This window comes from Anolis carolinensis, chromosome 2, assembly GCF_035594765.1.
Source record: "Anolis carolinensis isolate JA03-04 chromosome 2, rAnoCar3.1.pri, whole genome shotgun sequence".
NCBI lineage: Eukaryota > Metazoa > Chordata > Lepidosauria > Squamata > Dactyloidae > Anolis > Anolis carolinensis.
Genome location: NC_085842.1, coordinates 180,366,354 through 180,388,239, shown reverse-complemented (window position 1 = coordinate 180,388,239; position 21,886 = coordinate 180,366,354). Strand labels below are relative to the sequence as shown.

The following is a 21,886-nucleotide window of genomic DNA, read 5'->3' as shown; positions in this document are numbered from 1 at the left end:
TCCAGACCTTTTACCATTTCGGTCTCTCTGCTCTGGAAACATTCCAGCTTGTCGATACCATTCTTGAACTGGACACAGTGTTATTCCAGGTGAATTGTCCATTAGAGCAACTTGCCTGGATACCCTCAAGATGTTTGACCAGGTGGAATGGCCCTACCTGTCCATGATCTTCGGAAGCTAGGTCTTGAGAAGCAGTTTTAAGTGGCACAATCTGTGCTGATTGTGTATTTATCAGAAGTCTTTGTCTACAAAAATAAGTGTCACTTTCCACCAATTGCATTAGATGGTGGATGCATGGTACTGATATAATTTGTGAATAGTCTTCATTGAATGCCTAACCAAGGCCCCTCTCATGTTCTGGTCCTAGACCCGTGACTGGTGTGTGGTGTGTTCAAACACACATGTGTGTCCATATGCTTTGCCCCACAGTGTTCAATCTTTTGTCTGCAGTTCTCTTGTTCCCATACAGTAACATTTGAAGCAAACAATGTTTAATGTTTTATCTTCATTAATTCAAACTAAGATTAAGATTTATCAGGAATCACTTCTTGAATGGCAAACTGGTTAAAATTAATCAAGATAAGAACTATTATAGATGTAACACTGGGCAATATGTGCCTACTCAGATATCAGCCCCCTTGATTTAAATTGAACTTATTCCTAGGCAGTTTTACACTGGATATAAGCCTAGCTATCATGGTTTACTTTAGATCACATGTGTCAAATTCAGGATCTGAATGCTGAATTTGACCCACCAGGTCATTTTATGTGGCCCCCCAAATGCTGGGCTACGATTCCTGTATTCATTAGGCATTATGACTACAGTTGATGGACACTGTGATACAGTAACAACCGTAAAGTCGCAGTTTGTTCTGTTTAGTCAGGATTGCATGGTTTGGATTTAGATGCAATGCTTGTGCATATGATGTTTTACTTTAAAACCTAAGAGTCACAAGTACTGTTGGGTTGCAGTCCCATTATCTTCAGTCCACATTGCGGATATAATAAAAAGTGATGTGAGTTATTATTCAATAACATCTGGGAACCCAAACTGGGTAAACACTAAAGAGCAACAATCACTATGTAAAAAAAATTATGGTTGGCCCTCTGTATTCACAGATTCAATGACTCTTTGAAGGCAAACATCGAGGGCTGATATGGCCCTCAATGAAAATGGGTTTGACACCCCTGATTTAAAGCAACAAGGTTTTTTTTTCATGTCAGGAGTAACTTGAGAAACTGCAAGTTACTTCTGGTGTGAGAATTGGTGGTCAGCAAGGACGTTGTTCAGGGGATGCCTGAATGTTTGATGTTTACCATCCTATGGGAGGCTTCTCTCATGTCTCCGCATAGGGAGCTAGAGCTGACAGACAAGCACTTACCTCGCTCCCCATATTCGAACCACCGACCTTTCGGTCATCACAGTCTTTTGGCACCAACCCACTGTGCCACCAGGGGCTCCAGATCAACAAAATAAGGAATTATGAAACATTTGACAGAGAAACAAGGAAGGAAAAGAAAGGCATAACAATTTCTGAAACTGACTTGCATGCAAACCATAGTTAGCAGGAAGTCAGCATTACAGCTGGGGTTAGGAGGGTTTCCTTTCTATCCATTAACCCCACATATGAGATTGTAATTTGGGGGTAATGTCTTAGTAGAAAACAATTGCATGGAAAGGAAGGAAAGGCATTTTCCACTGGCTGAAATGAGCTAGACAACCTTTCTTCTCAGGGAGAAGTGTGAGTTTGCCTCCCACTCCAGCTCATGGCTTGCCTTGGTTTCACAAGTCACGTGGAGTTCTCTGAATAAAGGAATGGCTGAAAAAGAGAAGGGAGAAGGAATGAGCAAGTTCTTTAATTCTCCGAGGAGAGTCTCAGGCAGTTAATAATAATTAATAACAATAATAATTAGATATTTCGTCCCTGTTTTGCTTGTTTGTTTTTAGGCTCCCCTTGGTATGAATGAGATTGTGATAATGAAGATGTACTATAAGGTACAGGGAAAGAAGCGCAAGGATAATTGTGCAGGTTTAGCATATTTTATTTATTGTAAACTGAGGTTAAAAATAGCCTAGAATTTGCTTTTAGCATTATGTGCCTTCAGCGTAACATAGCCTGAATTTTGTATGAATTGATATCTGGGGAACCTTTGGGCAAAGCCTTGGACAAAAAGATACCATCTTCCTCTCAATTTCTAGATTTCATGTTTAAAGTGAAGAATTTTGCATCAGTGCATAATTTTGATAGTTTGGGGTCAAGAAATAACAAGTTTAAACAACATGTGCTGGCAGAGTATGGTAATTTATTTAAACGAATAGATCCAGAAGTGCATTGATTTATTTGTATGTTTCTTTTAACAGTTAGAAAGCCTTATTTTAAAATAGAATAATAGAATCATAGAGTTGGAAGAGACCTCATGGGCCATCCAATCCAACCCCCTACCAAGAAGCAGTCATGGGCAGCCTGAGATCTCCCAAGTTAAAGTATGGATCTGTATGATGGATCTGTACTTCATGGTCAACTTTAAGTACTGGCAATGTTTTGGGGGGAATTGACTCTTGATGATGGGATTTGTAGTTCATCCACCATCACAGAGCACCATGGACCCCACTGGCAATAGATCTGGAACAAACATGGTGTGTTTAACTACTGTTGCGGTTTGGGGGCAAGGGCAGTTGATATTGGGAGCTTTAGTTTACCCACAACCTTATACATTTTCTAAAGGGACCATTCATAAACTTCAAGAACAATGGGTTATTTTTATAAACCTTTGTTTTAACTTCTGTTTTATCATCTTCTTATGTTTGAAACTGTGTATATTGTTAATGTATTTGCGCTGTTACTTTCGTAACATTGTGAGCTGCCCCGAGTCCCCACAAGGAGATGGTGGTGGGGTATAAATAAAGTTTTATTATTATTATTATTATTTATGTTTTTTTCTAATATTTACCATTAAAATACCTAACTCAGGCGTTGGTGAGAACCTAAGCTAGTATTTTTTTTATATAAAAAAATACTTTTTGTTGAAACTGTCCGCAAAATGTATAGACAATCATTGATTGTGGCAAAGCCAGGTTTTAAACTGACAGACCTGACAACAGCTGAGTGGTAGACACTTTTTGCAAAGTACCCTGTTTCCCTGAAAATAGGACATCCCCAGAAAATAAGACCTAGTAGAGGTTTTGCTGAATTGCTAAATATAAGGCCGCCCCCAAAAGTAAGACCTAGCAAAGTTTTTATTTGGAAGCATGAAGGATCAGTACATGTACATGCCATAGATTTTTGTACATGGAAATAAAGGTAGTAACAAGAAATAATAATAATAATACAATAGTGTAATAATAATAATACAATGTGTTTTAGCCTCCTGTTTTTAACATTTTATGCAGTATGCTGACTTTTATGACTTGTTTTACTGATGTTGATGTCTTATTGATGTGAAATTGTTTTACTGTGTTATCGCTGTTATTGTATTTTTATGTCGGGCATGGCCCCATGTAAGCTGCTCCGAGTCCCTCCGGGGAGATAGGGCGGGGTATAAAAATAAAGTTATTAAAGTTATTATTATAATAACTTTATTCTTGTATCCCACCTCCATCTCCCAGAAGGGGCTCAGGGCAGCTTACACAGGGACAAACCCAACAACAACATAAATTTACATACGAACAGAAATTTAAAACAGTAATTTAAAAACAGTATAGCAATAAAATATAATATAGAAATTCTTGAAAGGATTCACAGTTTGGTTATCTATTTATCTATTTAAAAATTTGTAACTCATAATCTGTACCTTGCTTATCCACTATTGCAACCTCATTGTTTTTAATTCGATGTTTTAATACCGCATTGTGTTTTTTTCGGTTGCTGTGTATATATTATTATTGGTTTTTGTTATTGTTCTTTGATGTTTCATATTTTATTTTATCATTGTTTTGTATCTGATTTTGCTGTAAGCCGCCCCGAGTCCCCTTCGGGGGAGATGGAGGCGGGCTATAAATAAACTTATTATTATTTGGTTATGCTGGTTTGTGATGTGAATTCTTCTTCGTGGAAAAATAAGACATCCCCTGAAAATAAGACCTAGCGCCTCTTTGGGAGCAAAAATTGATATAAGACACTATCTTATTTTCGGGGAAACAGGGTAGCACCAAGATATCCTTTAGGATGCTGATAACTTAAAACTAACTACTCAAGTTGATCCAGCAGTCAAGTTGAAACAGACTGCTGGGTAAAATAACATTCAGGGCCACCCAAAGAAGACATTTTCTTAACAACCTGCTCTTAATTTATGGAATCCATTTCCCCAAGAGAGATAATATGCTCAGATTGTTTTCTTCAAGGGTTTTTGGAAGGGGAGGCAGGTTATATTATTGAAGTAGAAGAAGCAAGATACAGATGCTCAAAATGAAGGCAAATGAAAGGATAAAAGAAGGAAAGAAGTGGTGTACAGTGTTCCCTCACTTCCCGCGGGGGTTACATTCCAGGACTACCCGCAAAAAGTGAAAATCTGCGAAGTAGGGACTCTATATTTGTGTTGTTTACAATCTCACTGGCAAGTAGCGTCTCTGCACCCTCCTCGCCTCTCAAGCATGTGCATGCCTTGTGAGGAGAAAACAAAACTGCTTCAGCTTCCTTTTTCTCCCTTTGGCTTCTCCTTCCTTCCTTATGCTTTTCCTTAGGAAGGAAGTAGAAAGAGGGATTTATAATATTACTTTATCATTTATACTATTATTTTAGTGTTTATTAAAAAAACACGAAATAGTGAGGACAGGAAAAGCTAACTGCGAAGTAGTGAGGGAACACTGTATTTATTTTATGTGTAGATGTTTCTTTTTGCAGAATAAGCTGACATAGAAATCCTGTAATGAGCTGCACTTCAACCATTAGGCAGATGGGTTTTGGAATCCTTCTTAGCATCATGGCTAAGCATTAACAACTGTCCAGTTATGTGAAAGACCTATGTTGTATTAAGACCATGTTAGTTGCCTCTGTTGTGAAATTGCTTGCACATTTCTCATACCTATTAGGGGGAAGATCAGTGACATTTGCCTTCTTCAATTTTCTTTGTTTCTTCTGCACTATATGATCCCTGGAAGACCATCATATATTGGCCTCATCTACCTCCAGCATCCTTATATGTCCAAAGATGGGGATTTGATTTGATTTGATTTGATTGCCAGGCAACGGCTGGGTCTGGGCAGAATATTTGGGAGCCCCCAATTCTTCCAAGTGCTGTGAAGGAATGGTGGATACAATTAGAGAAAGGGCTGGGATTCTTTCCCTGTGTACCATCTACAGCATCATTTACCACCAACAAAGCTTATCTTAAAATAGAAACATATGTCAGTATTTGACATCAAAAGCAATCTCAGAGAGACTTGGAGATATTATGTATATGTGGGGAGGGATTCTTCCTCTCCTTTTAAATGGAGATCAAGCCTGCAAAAACTGTGTCACTTATCTCATAAATAACTTTAATTCTGAGGAATATTTTAGGATTTCCAGGTATAGATCTCCCTGACAAGGAAACCTAATTAGGAGTTTCTATTTTATGTTTTATGTTCTGAGAAAATGATTAATTTAGACAAGATCCACCAACAGAAGAAACATGCACAGTTTCCTAACAAACATAGTAAAGAAACACACAACTTTTTAAATCGTGGATTTTTGAAATGTTTTGGCACTGCGAGCAAAGGTTAGCTTTCTGGGGTCTGACTGCACAGACTAAAAAAATTATATTGATTTCGTAGCAATTGCTATCCTGACACATGATCTTTGCCATTTTTCCTTTTGGGAGTCCTGAGCCATTGACTCAGTGAATGTGGAGGGCTGTCTGTCAGTATTAGCATGCATAACAGGATGGCTAATAAGAACTTAGGTGGAAATATATATATGTGCGTGCATGATGGGAAGAAAACAAGTGAAGTATCCACTGCTGTATAGCCGCTGATTGAGGAAATAAGCAGTACATTGTAAAAGGCCGCTCACATTGAGGCAAACTCACCACAATGTGCAATGAGTATGTGTCCTGATGAGGGAACTAGAAGATTCATGTAAATCGGGAAAATACAGTACAAACAAGGATCTTTTTTCAGTTGTAGACTGTATTTAGTTTTTCTTTGGATTTGAAACTGGATGCCCAGTGACTTTCCCAGAGCAATCATCTTGCCCAGTCCTTAGACTTGGTGCACAAGAAGTCTTTTCAAAGACATCTCCTCTCCCTTTTTCTGTCTCTCAGGATGATGCCTATTTTGGCAGGGAAATGATAGAGAAATCCATAGCGCACAAGGCCTTCTGTCCTGACAGATGTAGAGACGAAGATGCATGTAATATGTAAATATGTCAGAAAGCTTTGATTGAAGTAGAGATCTGAATCCATGTTCTCATGTATGCTTTAGGCCTCTGTGTCTCTCTGTCTACTGCAAGGTGCCCTTCTCTTGACAGATTTGAAACTTAAACCCTTGAGAAGCCTCGGCATATAGACCTAGTGCACCATCTTGCTGCTTAAACAACCCTGTTGACTGTGCATATTGATTAGGGCTTGTTGAGGGGATTTTTGTAGATTTATCGTGTTATTGTTTCAATGCAGATTATGTTTCAATACATATGATCAAAATATCCTAGTATCAAAAACATACTTTTGTGAGAAGTTGAAAGGAGCATAAGAGAACGTCATTTAATAAACAAATTGGTCATTGTTAAAGTTCTTTTTTGTCCATGTTACCTTAAAACATCACAGCTGAAACCACTTCAAAAACTTAGGGAAGCTTGTCTTTGAATTTCCCTGCATAAAACTGACTTCTGCCAATTGATCACTGTAAACTTTGGATAATGAATCTGTCTACAAACTGATTATTTGGCCATTTACATTACTTGAAAGCCCCTTCTAAGTTGTAGTAAATTGAAGTTGATGAATGTTCTGCATCCCAAAATGGAAAATGGGATTTGGAACTTTCCATGATGGGATGCGGAACTTTCATAAATATTTATAAACAAAAAACTGAATTAACTCAAGGGCGGCGGAGCCATGTAATTTAGAACTCTCTGACTCACTATAAATTCTTTATATCTTTATAGCAAAACTTTTTTTAATTTATAAAAAAAATGGTTTGATAAATTGCTTTTACTTTGGAGTCTTCTAAGCCCAACTTTTCCTTTTTTGGCTGGCTAATGTCACCTCAAGTTTAGTGCACTGTTTCACTTTCCTGTGTCATTACAAAGACTTATTTTATGGCAAGACGTATGCCAATGTAGATTTCCTGCTTAAAATAGAGAAGCTTTCCTTTTCAAGTTCTCCTCTCTATAGTTTTTAAAGTGTCTGACTCAATGCAGTGTGTGTGTGCCTGTGTGCATGAGCATAGGATTTTCAGCCACCCCTTGTGCTGGTTATAGTGATTGAAGCCATTGGGTGGTGTTAGCTAATATAGATGATTTTATGGGGTATAGCTCCTACTGTACAAGTACAAGTAAAGAACCTTGGGAGATAAACAATCTCGAACAGTTTTTATCTTGGGCAGCAACATGTCTCAGCATTGTCCTAACCATCTCTTGTGACTTTGTCCTTTGTGCTGATGGTCACTTTCTCTTTGACTTGACTTCATTTATTCCAGCCAGCGCTACTGTGTATGCAATGCCCCCCTCGTGCGCCAATTCCGGAATCCGGACACCATCTTCATACTGGCTTTTGCCATCATCCTTCTGAACACCGACATGTACAGCCCCAGTGTTAAGGCAGAGCGAAAGATGAAATTAGATGACTTCATCAAAAATTTGCGAGGTGAGCAAAGATCTTCGCTTTTCTAAAGCCCTTGATGCTTAAAGGAACTTTTAACTGTGGCTGTCTCTTTTTATTGCCCGCCCCCCTCCACACATAAGCACACACACCATCAAGATGTAGAGGGTGCACTTTAGTTTTCTGGGAGCTCAGAAAAAGCTTGGTACAGGAATGTTGTACTCCGGCTGTAGAGACTAGTATTCACATCCTGACTCGGCTATGAAAACCCACTGGGTGACCCTGGGCAAATCACACACTCCTAGCCTTTGATAGGTTTACCTTCAGGCCACCTTAAGTCAGAAATGACTTGAAGACACATAACAACAAACACAACTGTGATACCTGTCAGTATACAGAAGATTTGTTTCACTTTTGTGGGAGCTCAGAAGCTTAAATGTAGTGCATACACTTTTCAGTTTTCATGAGAAGTGAGGCAAGTCTAAAGCTGGACTTGTCCGTGATGTCCTCATTCAAGATCACTTTAAAAGGAACCCTGTAATGAAGACCACAGGCACACAGGCCCAGTCTCCTCCAAGACAGAATCTGCCACCCAAAGCATGACAATCAGCTATATGTAAACAGATATGGTAAACCCCAAATCCAATAAATAAATATAAGACAAAAAAAAGGGATGCATTGAAACAGTGGAAGCCCAAATCTCAGCTCCATATTCATGAAAATTGATTAAGTCATCAAGGTGAACCTGACAAGGAACTTCCCTGTTCATGTGCACCTTCTGGAAACTGCCTACAGGATCTCCCAACTGATCTTTGCTTAGTCTGATAATATTGAGGCCATATTTTATAGGTAATTCAATATAAAGATAATGGCGAGAATTCTGTTGATGAAACACACGGTCAATGGACAATAACAAATGTATCCAACCAATGTCGTGGTAGAATGGAGTTATAATAATAATAATAAACCTTTATTTATATACTTCTCCATCTCCTCGAGAGGACTCTGGGCAGTTTCCAGCATGTGCAAACAGTCAGTTGTCAAAACAACATACAACTGCATGAAAAAACGAAACATAATAAAACAATATCATAAAACAGCAGTAAAAACAGTTCAATTTAAAATGAGCACAGTTACAGTACCAGTCAACATGAAGGAGTTCAATACAGTAATCAGGGCTGCGAGGTAGACATAATCAATTAAAAGATAGGTAAAGACTTGTTCTGCCTGTGAAATTGTTGCAGACAACAATAATGCACCTAAAGTAATGTTGCAATGCTCACTGCACACTGTGTATTGCTTCTGTGCATTTCACATTATGCAATGATATGACAGTGATGCACCATTTCCCATAGGCTTCCATTCCAGTGGTGTAATAGATATTTTCACTATGCCGCAATCATGTCGGATCCCCTCCTCTTGAGAAATTAATGTTCACTGGCTAAGTAAGATTTGCAGCAGTTTTGTGTTGAGACATCAGTCCTCTAATCTGCCATTGGGAATAGCAAAACTGGAATGATTCCCACTAAATAAAGGATATAAAGTTGGAAGAAAAAATACAGATTGATTCCAACTCTCAGTTGGAGGTAGCTGTGAGAGGTACAATACATCAGGCTGAAGAACAGCCTGTACTAAGAAATCGGAATTTCCCATAACCTCTCATGTGCCAACAAAGTATGCTGTACCTTCTGGGCAGGTACAGTGCCTTTTTGGGGAACATACAATGCATGGCACCGTCATTTCTAAATAAAAAACCTTTTAATTGCCAAATTAAGGTTGTTATTGCCAGCAGAAAAATGAGCAAGAGGAAGAAGAGAGAGAAAAGCAAAAGAGGAAGAAATGAAATACTGTACATGAAATATATTCATGTGTTAGGGATGTATATAAATAAACTGGGAATTGTTGAATAGGTCCAAGTTGATTCTAACTTACCTTAAGGTGACCTTATCATCGGGTTTTTCTGGAGCTAAGAGTATATGATTCATTCAAGGTCATATAGTGGGATTGTATGGCTGAAGAACTCTGGTTTTCAGAATCTTAGTCCAACACTCAAACCAATATATCCCACTAGTTATTGTGCACAAAATTTCAATCTGATTGGATATTATTGTTTATAAGATACCTATGGGAATTTTGCTAAAGCAGTAAGATCCTCTGCCTCCTAGACAATGGGTGGCAAATAAGTTTGTAAGCTTGAAGTATGAGCCTTTTTGCTACAGAAGGAGCAGAAATGATCCAGCTATGCCTGATTATCAGTTAAATTTCATATTGCAGAATGTGATTTAAATGTTTATAAGCATTTGCAAAAATCAAAGACTTCTGATAGAAAATTAATATGTTGTAATACATCTAGAAAGAAAGGAGCCACTGCTGAAGACTTTTTAAATTAAAGCACGTTTGACTCAAAGTATCAATAAGAATTTTCATACAGTCCAAAATCCAACTTTGAATTTTAACAGTTACGTATTATAAGGAGGCATTGAGGAAGCCTGTTTTTCATGTCATCAGGTCCCAGTCTTTAAACCAAGAATAATAACACTAGCCTACTTTATAAGTCTTTTGCCAGAGTTAGCCATTAAATCTACAGAAAGCATTTAGAAGAACCTGCAACCAAGAAATGAGGAATCTATGGCTCCTCGGATGAAGTCAGACAATAAATTCCATTGACTATGCTGGCTAAGGCTGATAGGAGTTAATCTAGCACAGGAATGGACAAACTACTGGCTCTGTTAGGGGTAAATTGTAGGGGTGACAATGAAATACAATGTATACATTCAGTTTTATCATATTTATTCATTGTATTGTTACAAGTGTTTTATCTAATTTTTGTATAGAGTGTAATCAGGTCTTTTCAAGCCCAGTTGTTTGGCATGGTACTTTGATATGGCCTAAGGGCTAATCAATAAAATGTTCTTCTACTGGCTGTTAGGAATTGTGGGAGTTGAAGTCCAAAATACCTGGCAGGCCAAAGTTTACTCATGCCTGATATAGCAGCATCTGGATGCTAAAATTTTACCTGTGCTACAGTGTTAACTACATACCAAGTGTTCTTATTACAGTACTCACTTATCCAACACTCGCTTATCCAACCTTTTTGTAGTCAATGTTTTCAATACATCATGATATTTTGGTGCTAAATTTGTAAATACAGTAATTATTACATAGCATTACTGCGTATTGAACTACTTTTTCTGTCAAATTTGTTGCTAAACATTATGTTTTGGTGCTTAATTTGTAAAATCATAACCTAATTTGATGTGTAATAGGCTTTTCCTTAATCCCTCCTTATTATCCAACATATTCGCTTATCCAACATTCTGCCAGCCTATTTATGTTGGATAAGTGAGACTCTACTATACTACTTTCTAAAACAGACTACATGTACCTCAGGATCTTGCTTTTAATTCTCACTCCCTTCTTATTTCTTCACCCAAGGAGTGGATAACGGTGAAGATATTCCTCGTGATCTACTGGTAGGGATTTACCAACGAATTCAAAGCCGGGAGCTGCGTACCAATGATGACCACGTGTCTCAGGTCCAAGCAGTGGAGCGCATGATTGTGGGTAAAAAGCCGGTGAGTCAGAAGAGGCTGTTGGGAGGGGAATAATGGAGGCCTAGTTGGGGGTCTCACCAGTCTCTCCGTCTTGTTTGTTCCATCTGCAAACATGTTATTCTGGTCTATCCTGCCCAGGTCCTCTCCTTGCCCCACAGGCGCCTGGTTTGCTGCTGCCAGCTGTATGAGGTGCCTGACCCCAACCGGCCCCAAAGGCTTGGGTTGCACCAGAGGGAAGTCTTCCTCTTCAATGACCTCCTAGTGGTAAGGAGAGGGAGCAAAGGCACCTCGTCTCCCTATGGGTACTGTGGGGAATGGAGGCTTTGAGCACATCTGGGCGCCTTACCTTGTGCCAGTTTTGACCAGCCCAGATGAGGAGGGAGGTCAGGTACTGCTGACAAAAACTCAACAACATTCCTTATGAGAAGTTATTTTTGTACAGCTGTAACTTATTGCCAGTTCATTTGCCTGCCAATCACCTTTTGGTATTCCTTCCAACAATGGATATTGCATCACTGTTGTCATTTTCTTGTTGACAACACTGCCACAGCCGTTGTTGTGCAGAGCACAGAAATGTGATTGTGATTCATGAAACTGACCTAATTACAATTATATTTTTCAATAAAACTGCACAATGAAAAATTTATTCTGGTTAGGAAGGTATTTCATTGATTTCAAATATAGCACAACCCCTGTGTTTGCAAGGGATATTTTCCTGAACAGTGAGCCTAATTGAAATGAATACTTCTGCTAGAAGTTACCATAGTGTCCCACTAGAGGTCATAGAAAATGCATAGAGATGTATCTTCTCTAAGAATTTACTAGGTCTTCCGGAGCAACTCTGTGGTAATTTACCATAGAAACAAAGCATAGAATCACTTGGAGGACGCCTGCCAGAAATTATCATAGTCACCCTTGAGGATCTAGAAAGATGTGTATCCTCCCTAGACGTTTTCTAGGTCCCCTAGGGCAACTGTATGGTAACTTCCAACAGAAGCATATCATAGAATCATCTGGAGGACCTAGAAAATTCCTAGAGATTATATATTTTGTCAGATGCAGATAGGTGAAACTGCAGGTACCAGTTCCACAGGTACAGAGTGTGTAATACTGTATCTGAGTGGCATGAGGGTTGGGAAGGGAAAACAAGATTCTCACTATCTTCTAAAGTAGTTGTTCTCAACCTGTGGGTCCCCAGATGTTTTGGCCTGCAACTCCCAGAATCCCATCCAGTTTACCAGCTGTTAAGATTTCTGGGAGTTGAAGGCCAAAACATCTGGGGACCCACAGGCTGAGAACCACTGTTCTAAAGAAAATGGAGCTCACTTTTCTCTGTCTTGCTCCAAAGCAGCCAACCCGGGAAGTCTCTGTGATCACACTATGTAACAAAATTTGGAAAAAAAATCTATTCCTGGTTTGAAAGTGTTATTCCTGTTTAATTGTGTCATATTTATTTTGAAAGTAGTTGTTATACTCCAGAAACCTCATTTTTGTAGCTGCCACATATGTCGAATTGGTTGAGACTTTCTCAGATATTCACCGAAAACCTATCGCAAAATGTGCTGCAGGGCGTCCCCCAAATACAAGGTTTTAATAAACATTTTCCACATTTTTGATAGAAGCAATTAGGACATGACATTTATAAGCCAGGAACAAAAACTGTGTTGCATAGTGTTAGATACAGTATTTCATCTGCAGATATTTTAAGTTTAAAAGCCAAAATCCTCGGATTGCCTTGAACAGACATAAGAAAGAGCGAGATGATGTCTTTTACCTTACTGTTTCTGGGTCTATTTATACAAAGCAGAAGAATCCCTCCCTTCCAGGCAGCCCCATTCATTTCCCTGGTAAAGAAATGTCCAGGATTATGTGGGAGCAGAATATATTAAATAGTTCTTCACAATGAGAATTTTTCACCTAGGTCCACTAGGAAAAAATCATTTCAGTAAGGTGATCCACAGTAGATTCAGGAATGTACCCCTGCCGATATAAGAATCAGATTGAATTACAATTAATAGTATCTTACTGGGTGGGTTAAGCTGTTCCATCTCAGCATAAAAGTGGGGCCTGGTTCATACAGGTGGCTGTACTTCTGGATGTGTCCAGGAGGCATAGAGTAGTGGCTAACTTCCTGTTGTTACCCACCTATGTTAATCTTGTTCTTTTTCATCATTTTTCATCTTTTTCATCATTTCACACAATGTTTAGGTGACAAAGATATTCCAGAAGAAGAAGATCCTTGTGACCTACAGTTTCCGTCAGAGCTTCCCTCTTGTTGAGATGCAGTTGCAGCTCTTTCAGAATTCCTGTAAGTATCTTGAAAACCTACAGAGAGGATTAGCAGTATCTTCTTCCTTCTTTCCATTGTAAATCCATGGGGCCCTGAAAAAGTGACATCTTCCATACTGAACCTCCACCCCCTCCCCAAAAAGAGTAGGCTCTTTTGGCCTTCTGTCCACTCCCTCTTGGTATCCTGTGCCAGGCCAGTTTAACCCACGTATGGCCTATCCACCATCTCCTACCCCTCAGGATATAGTCAGAACCACTCTGTTACTGTCCTTTGGAGAAAAAGCCAACATCCTGGTCTATTTTTATTTAAGAAAGCTTTGGAGTTTTAGCTTCTTGCAGCAGAGTTTTACTGCAAGGGACAGTATCATGATTTTATTTTGTTTTGTGTTATGCATCTTTTAATACTGTTGCAGACATGTTTTTACAGCTATCTTTAACTTGTGTCTTTCTATAACATAATTTTAATTGTGCTTTACTTTTTGTATGAGGAGGGTTCTTTACTGTAATGCACTTTTAAAATGTTGTACACCAACTTGGCCCCCGTGTATGTAGAAAGTCAGGAAGATGGATAGATATTCCCTGGTTTCCTGCTTTTTGATGCTAGAGGATCTTCACCCAGCTGGTTTCTGAATCTCTTCCACGCAGATTACCAGTTTGGGATTAAACTGCTCTCAGCTGTTCCTGGTGGGGAAAGGAAAGTCTTGATCATCTTCAATGCCCCCAGTCTGCAGGATCGATTGCGCTTCACCAGTGACCTGCGGGAATCCATTGCAGAAGTACAAGAGATGGAGAAATATCGCGTTGAATGTGAGTGGTTGGTCCTACTCCTTGCGCTGGGAAATGTATTTTAAAATGAGTGAGTGTAGCAAAAAATAGAAACAAACTGGGAACATTACTAATGGCTGTGACATTCTAAGGATGACCTGTCCCTGCCACACAGAGCTAAGTACTGCATAATCATAGCATTTTTGTTTAGTTGTGCAGACATAGCTGACCTTAGTGCAGATCATATACAAGACCTATGCTGGGTCTCCTTCAATGTAGGTCTTGTATATAAACTAGAGCTGTGGGGCAGAAAAGGGAAGGGTTTTAAATGTGTTCCTGTCTGTCTCCATTAACCTTTACAGCGGAGTTAGAGAAGCAGAAAGGAGTGATGCGCCCCAATGCCTCACCCTCCTCTGGACCCAAGGATGCTGTGAATGGGACCCTAACCCGGAGCAGCCTGGAGGATGCCTACACGGTGGGAGAAGGACTGAAGAGAAGTGCTCTCAGTAGCTCCCTCCGCGACCTCTCCGATGCTGGTGAGGGGCTGGGGGTCAGAACTCTGGGTTCTTTCCATGGCTCCAGGAGGAGAGGGGCTGATGGACTCGGGGCTGGGATGAAGATGAGGAAGGAAACAGAGTTTCTCGATTTGTGCTGAGGTGGAGAACTTTTTAAAAGCTGCAGAACTGAGAGGTGGTGAGGTTCTTAAGGCACCGTAGGTGTTGCCAGGTGACCACTGAAATGAAATGTAGTAGATGGCATCACTACTTCCCTTCCCCAGTGCATTGTTTGCAGAATTGAAGAGCAGGGAGCAGCACCAGTTTATTTATTTGGCAGGTTTTTCTTAACTGTATCATTGAAATCATTAAGTGTAAAATTGAGTGTTTTGAATGTTCTCTAATGAGGAGACAAATGCCTTCATGTAGAAAAACAGAAGTCTAGGCTGAACCTTTCTCCCTGACATTTCTACCAGCAGAAAGATTTTGTATGAGGGGAACATTCAAATATGAATCACCCACAGCATATAAAAAGTGAGCAGTGCAGATTAGTAAACAGTTGCCATTTGATCCTCTTAAACCTCAATATTTTAGTGTGGTCCATAGATCCTATTTATTGTATACACACTAACACATCCCACCCTGACTGAAAGAAAACTGAAAGATACACATTATGTCATCCCCTATAATTTAATGGCCTCCTGTAAACATGGTGAAAAATGAAACTCCTGAAGTTGGGTTGCAAGGGTTGATCACCAGACATTAGTAGAAGTGGGCTTCTTCTTGTTGGGAGACAAATGCCTACAATGATGTGTGGGTGAGGGGAAACTGCAGCCATTTTACAAGTCTTAGGAAAGGTGCAAGTATTAGAGGGGAGGTGGCAATAGAAATCCATGCACATTCTGACCCAATTGCAGTGGATACCAAGAAATACAGCTTTCTGGTATACACTAGTTTGCTTCCAGGACTACTATGAATACCAAACTCCTTGGATGGTCAAAACCCATATATATTGTCTGGTAAAACGGTATCCCTTATCTAAAATGGCAAAATCAAGATTTGTTGGGTTTTTTTGGAACTTTTTTGGTGTGGGCATATTTGTGGATACAAGAGCTGGCTGTTGTTTTAATGGCATCAAAAGAATATGGATGTATGTCATGTAATCCCTACGCTACATCAGACTGAAGTGGAGCAGGGGCAAGACTCTCTGTTTTCCTCTCTCTTCTGCTAACTCTATCTCTGCTCTGTTGCTCTGCTTTATGGGATTGGGGAGGGTCCCATCCCCCCTACACCCAATACAAAGTTGGGAATATCATCTGGAAAGGAAAGGTGAAAGGGACATCAGGTCTGGCTAACTCCTGCTTTGTTGCAGGCAAACGGGGTCGTCGTAACAGCGTGGGATCCTTGGACAGCACAATTGAAGTAAGTGGTCCAGAGAAAAATGAGCCAGATTTTAAAGTGGAACGGGTGGAGGGGTACAGATGAGTTCCCCCCTTCCTTCCTCCCTCCCAGTGCATTTTGCTTCCTTGCAGTCCTGCTGGGTTTATTTCATTCTCAGTCTGTCTCTCTCTCACTTATTTTCTTTATCTGTACCTCTGCCCACAATAGAGAGAGACCTGTGGGCTTTTAAAACATGGGGAGCATTTCTTGGGACAGAGAGAGTGGGCCAGGGTGATCTGCTTATAACTAAGTCCCACCCTCCTTCAGACAGCTGGGAATGGTGGGTCTTCTCTGAGCCAATATAAGGATAGTCCTAACTCTGGAGGCAAAAGGTGATGATGAAAGCCAGTTGTCTAATCCGTCCCTCTTTCTCTTTCCCACTGTTTCTCTCTCTCTCCACCTCTGCCTTTCCTTTCCTTTCTGACTCTTTCTCTCCCTTTGCTCCTTCTTTGTTGCTCCAGGGATCTATCATTAGCAGCCCACGTCCCCACCAGAGAGTGCCACCTCCGCCTCCTCCAGAGGAATACAAGCCCCAGCCTCGGCCCCCCTCTAACTCATCATCTTTCCTGGGCTCCCTTTTTGGCAGCAAGCGTGGGAAGGGTCCCTTTCAGACGCCGCCCAGCCAGGCCTCGGCCTCCTCATCTTCAGCGTCTTCATCCCACCACCACCTTCCCCAGCATCACCCCCACCACAGCCACCCATCCTTGCCCGATGGCAGCCAGTCAAAGCTGCAGGCGCTCCACGCCCAGTACTGCCATGGCCCCTCTTCCCAGCCTCCCCCTCCATACCCCCAGCAACCCCCTCCGCCGCCACAGCCGGCCCCTCCACCCCCACCCCTTGCCCTGCCCTCTAACCCCTTGCCACCCCATGTCCAGCGCTACCACCAATCCCAGCAGCCCCCCCTTTCCGCTCCTCCTCAGAAGCAGGCAGTGCCTGCCTTCCCTACCCCACAACCCCACCACCATTACACCCTGGGGCGGCCCAGCCAGCAGAAGCGGGCACACCAGCTGGCCGCTGCAGCTTCTCAGCACCCTCCCTTCCCCCATGGGCGCCAGCCCACCTCACCACTGCCCCTCTATAGCCCAGCCCCCCAGCATGCCCTCGCCCACACGTACCCCCAGCAGCTGCACCAGACCGGTGGTGGGCAGCACACACTGCATAGGCAACAGCCCCCCAAGCACTTTATCTTCAGTCATCACCCCTCCCAAATCATGCAGCGCCCCCCTGTACCACCTGGCGTTGGGCCATACCCAGGGCATCATGGCCACCCTCCTCAGCAGCACCATGGCCAGCCCCCGATGCCCCCTCCTCATTCCCCCATTCCCCCTCACCCTTCCTACCCCCCTCTCCCGCCCCCGTCTCCTCACACTCCTCTCAGCCCCCACTCTCCGGCAGCGCCTACCTCCCCCTTGCCCCAGCACATCCCCATGCACCAGGGGGGCCCTCAAGCCATGCCCTCCCAGGGCCCTCCCAACCCCAAAACAAAGCAGGTCAACAGAATCAGCACCGTTGTGTGAGGAATACCAATGTTGCCGCCACCACCGTGGGGCTGGCGGTTAGATATAAATATACATAAATAACAGAACTCGGGGGCTCCTCTGTTCAGACTGAGGGCATAGAGAGAGGGGGGAAGTCAGGAGGATGTCTAGACTTTATGGCCATTCCCCTTCCGCCCTCCCTCCCCACTCCAGACCCCCTCGGTCCTTTTTTTCCTAGGATCAGAACTGAGAGAGGGTCTCCTTTGGAGCAGTGCCTCAGAAAGGAAGACGTCTAGACCTGCAATGCCACTTGTGGCTCCATGTTTGGGCTTTGCTGTCGAAGAGCTGCATCTCTTCTCTCTTCCTACCCCTGTCCACTGCTCTCCTTTTGGTTAGAAAATGGATGTCTACGGACAGTGCAATATCTTTTGAAGTGAGGGGTGTTGTTGAAAGAATGAAGTGCAATGGAGGGTGAACATGGGGTGCTTTCTAGTAGTACTAACTTAAGGGACACAGAACTTTACACCGTGATGTCTCTCAAAGTGCCACAGAAGGAAGTCCTTTTTTGTAGTTAAGCATTTCAACCTCTTTCAAACAGCACAAAAGGTAATAACCGCCATTTGTGGCAGTGGTAGAACACTGACTAAATGGTCCTCCATGCAAAAGTCTCCCTTGGGAAGGATGGCCCAAGAAGAGCCCCATGCCTTTTATCTTTTTAAATAAGACGTTTGCAATATCAAATTGCAGTTTCTTTCGGCTAAAACTCTCTTTCCTTCCAAGAACAAATTGGCCCTGGGAAATGTGGAGAGCATATATCATTGATGCAGTATTATTTGTAGCCCAGAAATGCTGTCAGCTTCACAGTAGGGATTTGACTCCAAGAAAGGGGCATCCCACAAGTATAGGAACCAGCCACATCAGATAACCCATGGCCTTGTTTTTCTGAAGAGGAAGGATCCATTGGCAGCACACTTCCTTCTCTTTGTTCTTTTGCTGGTTGAAGAGAGAGGAGCAGCTCCAGCTATTGATCACTCCGGTATTTGGTCTTCGGTTAAGGATGCCACAAAACTTTTATGGTTGTGTAGAAGAGGAAAATTCAGCAGCTGTTGCTTGCTACCTGGTTGCATGACAAGCAGCCCTTGATGAAATTCCCCTTTCTGCACATTAATTCAAGGGCAGATGTGCCATTGGTGTTGCCAAGGTGGGAGAGTCTTTCCACTGGAGCTCATTGCAATGTATGTGAACACATACAAACACACTTCCCTGCACCACAACACCACTGCCACTTTCTCCTTCAGAGCCTTCTCAGGGCTTGGCTTCCAGGATGCCTCTGGCACCTTGCTTCCCTACTACTCCTGTGTCTGCAAGGGCTGCCAAGGAATTATCTATTAGGAGGACATTTTATATTTGTATGAAAAAAAGATCCCCAGCCCTTTGCCAGGACCACCAAAATGACTCAGGGAGAGAGAGGACAACGGTGTCCCAAACACTTTGAGAAAGAGAAGAGGATCTCCTTTTTATTTTTCAATTTGCACAGAATTTGCAAGTTTTTGCTGTTTACATTAAAGGAAGGAACATGGGGTGGGAGGGGGGAGAGAGGAAGTATAGTTTGTTTTTGTTTTTTTGAGAAATTGGGGACATGGTGGGTGGGTGGGAGGAGAGAAGGTGTCTTGCCCTCTCAGTTCTTATTCATAAAGGGCTATTCTTAATCCTTTCCCCCTCCCCACCTCTGCCGAGGGTTTGCACTGAATACAATTTTTAATTGGGGAGGGGGGCTCACATATAAATATATATATCCATACCTGGCTTTGCTTGTATGACCTCTACCCTTTCACTGATTTGGGGCAGGGTCAGAAAGCAGGGTATTATCTCTCCTCTCACCTGAATTGCTCTTTCATCCTGTCAGTAGGGAGGAGGTAGGGAAGCCCACTTCTTCCTCTCTTTGGGAGCTAAGATGCACTTTAACCTTTCTTCCCCTTTGTTTCTTGGAGGAAAAAAGATGGGGTCAATCTCACTCATCCCTGACCAAGCCCACCCAGGCCTATTCTTCTTCCCGACCTTTCCTTCCCTGACGCTGTTACCTCATCCTACAACCCACCCCTCTCATCAAGTAGGATTAGCAACAGGACTACCGTGTTTAATTGCTTGGATTTGGAGCCAAGGGAGACATGAGATTGACTCACCATCTTGCAATTTTCGAAAAGCAAGAAAAGATGTCTATTTCATAGTGCCTGGTGACAGTTTTCTAAGGACATGATCGCTTTTGGACAGATCAAATTATTTTGGTCTTTAAACCCATTTGTAAACATTTGGTTTCCCTTTTTTGGAGGCAAAAACAGAACAATGAGACTTGCCTATATGCAGTAAGCAAGACCATCTCTGAAGATGGGTTGTTCTTGTGTTTCTCGTTCATGAGAAAACAAATGGCATGGCTTGGCTTTGCTGGAAACCTTCAGCAATGTGATCTAATCTAGCCTTCTTCACTCTGGTCACCTCCAGAGCTTTGGACTACAAGGCCTTCTTCCCACAGGTTGGCCAATGGCCATGCTGCTGGAAGACTGGTGTGATCAGTCACCCCAGGAAAGGTCTGTAATGAGGAAGGCAGATGTAACCAATTTTCACTTTGTTCCTTTGGTTGTTCTCCCAAGTCACGACTATGTGCCCTATTTGTCAACAGTTCAAAGGAGCACATGCTCTGTGATAGATTGGATTTCTGGCCTCTTGGATTGTTTGAGGAAGGGAGAAGAGTAACAAGAGGACTGCTTAGTGGAGGGATTCAAGGAGGCTGGTGACTTCACCGATCCTCAGCCCCAATTGGAAGTGCCATACCTTGTTTTCCTTGGCCTTCATTGATTACACTCCAGGACGCTTGAGGGGAACCCAGGAGTCCTGCCTGGAGCTGCGAGCATATAGTGGTTTCAGCAGCTCCTATTTCCACCCTCCGGTGTCCTGGACTACTACTCCTCCCTCCCTTCATATCCCATGTCAAGTCTTCCTACCCAGTACACCAACCCCCCAGCATGCACTTTGTCCCTACCCTGCACTGCATTTCCTGTGTCGGGTTTGTTGCTGTACAGAGATTCCTGTGTATATATACTATATATTATAAATATCAGCCTCTAAGAGGGAGGGGGTGGCCTCCGGCCCGTGGCGTTTTCTGTGGCATGGGCCTATCCCGTTGTCCCTTTTCCCGGGGCTCATGGCTGGAAGACTCCAAATTTGACTGTATTTTTGGTTCCCTATCTTCCCCTCACCCCCTCACCTCGGGTCCACTTTGTACATAAGAAACTGTATATTTTATGCTTCATAAATTGATCAAATGTTCTTGCTGTGTGAAGAATTGGTGTCTTGTGTGTTATTTGTCTGCATCATTCAGTAAAGGTCAGGTGGGAGATGACAATGGTGTGCCAGCAAAAGCATGCATACTGCAGTATAAGAATGGAGCTCACCTTTACAAGGTAGTGGAGGAGCTTCCATAATGTCCAAGTTCCTCTAACTTGTCCTCAAAATACACAGAAATAATGTGCTGGTAACAAGGCTGGACTACAATCCTTCTCCCTGGCATACACCAAAAGCCTCAAATCTGGACACTTGAAATTTTGTTTGCATGGTAAGGTAAGCGCAAGGAGGTATAGCTGATTTAATTTGAATTGTATTCCTATAGCATCCGGCAAGGCTAGAAGACCATCTGTCAGAGGTGCTTTGATTGCATGTTCCTGCATGATGGGGTTGGACTGGATGGCCCTTGGGATGTCTTCCAGTTCTTTGATTTTATGATTCAGTCATCTGGTGGCAAACCACCTTAACCAGCTTATAATTTTAGAGTGGTGCAGCTTGAAGCTGGGAGACAGTGCAGGGGATAGAGGCAAGTAGTCAGGAATAATTGTGAAACATTTTTACCCCTTACTGTGTGGCAACCTCCTTCCTTAGGAATGTCATTCCACCATAGCATCAGGCATACTTTATAATCTCGGCATTTGCAGTTTCAATGTGCACACAGCAGTAGGAACTGGTGGTTCCCATTTCAATGGGATGGTAAATCCACTATTGGTTTTAGCTCTATTTAATCGATGCTGAACCTAATTAGAAATAGGATTTAGTGCCTGGAATCACTCCTTTTAAGTCTAAATTA

General features: G+C 42.1%; 1 protein-coding gene across 5 annotated transcripts in view; it reads left to right on the top strand.

Annotated features, from left to right (window-relative positions):
- Positions 1 to 21,078, top strand: part of iqsec2 (IQ motif and Sec7 domain ArfGEF 2) — a 242,558-nt gene extending 221,480 nt beyond the window's left edge. For all 5 annotated transcript variants that reach the window (XM_062974044.1, XM_062974045.1, XM_062974048.1 and 2 more), the window contains 8 exons: positions 7,613 to 7,779; positions 11,170 to 11,309; positions 11,427 to 11,552; positions 13,497 to 13,596; positions 14,223 to 14,384; positions 14,705 to 14,878; positions 16,209 to 16,258; positions 16,738 to 21,078. In XM_062974044.1, coding sequence (XP_062830114.1) covers positions 7,613 to 7,779; positions 11,170 to 11,309; positions 11,427 to 11,552; positions 13,497 to 13,596; positions 14,223 to 14,384; positions 14,705 to 14,878; positions 16,209 to 16,258; positions 16,738 to 17,793 — 1,975 coding nt within the window. In that variant the 3' untranslated portion in view covers positions 17,794 to 21,078. The remainder of the gene's footprint in view (positions 1 to 7,612; positions 7,780 to 11,169; positions 11,310 to 11,426; positions 11,553 to 13,496; positions 13,597 to 14,222; positions 14,385 to 14,704; positions 14,879 to 16,208; positions 16,259 to 16,737) is intronic.
- Positions 21,079 to 21,886: the final 808 nt, after the last annotated feature.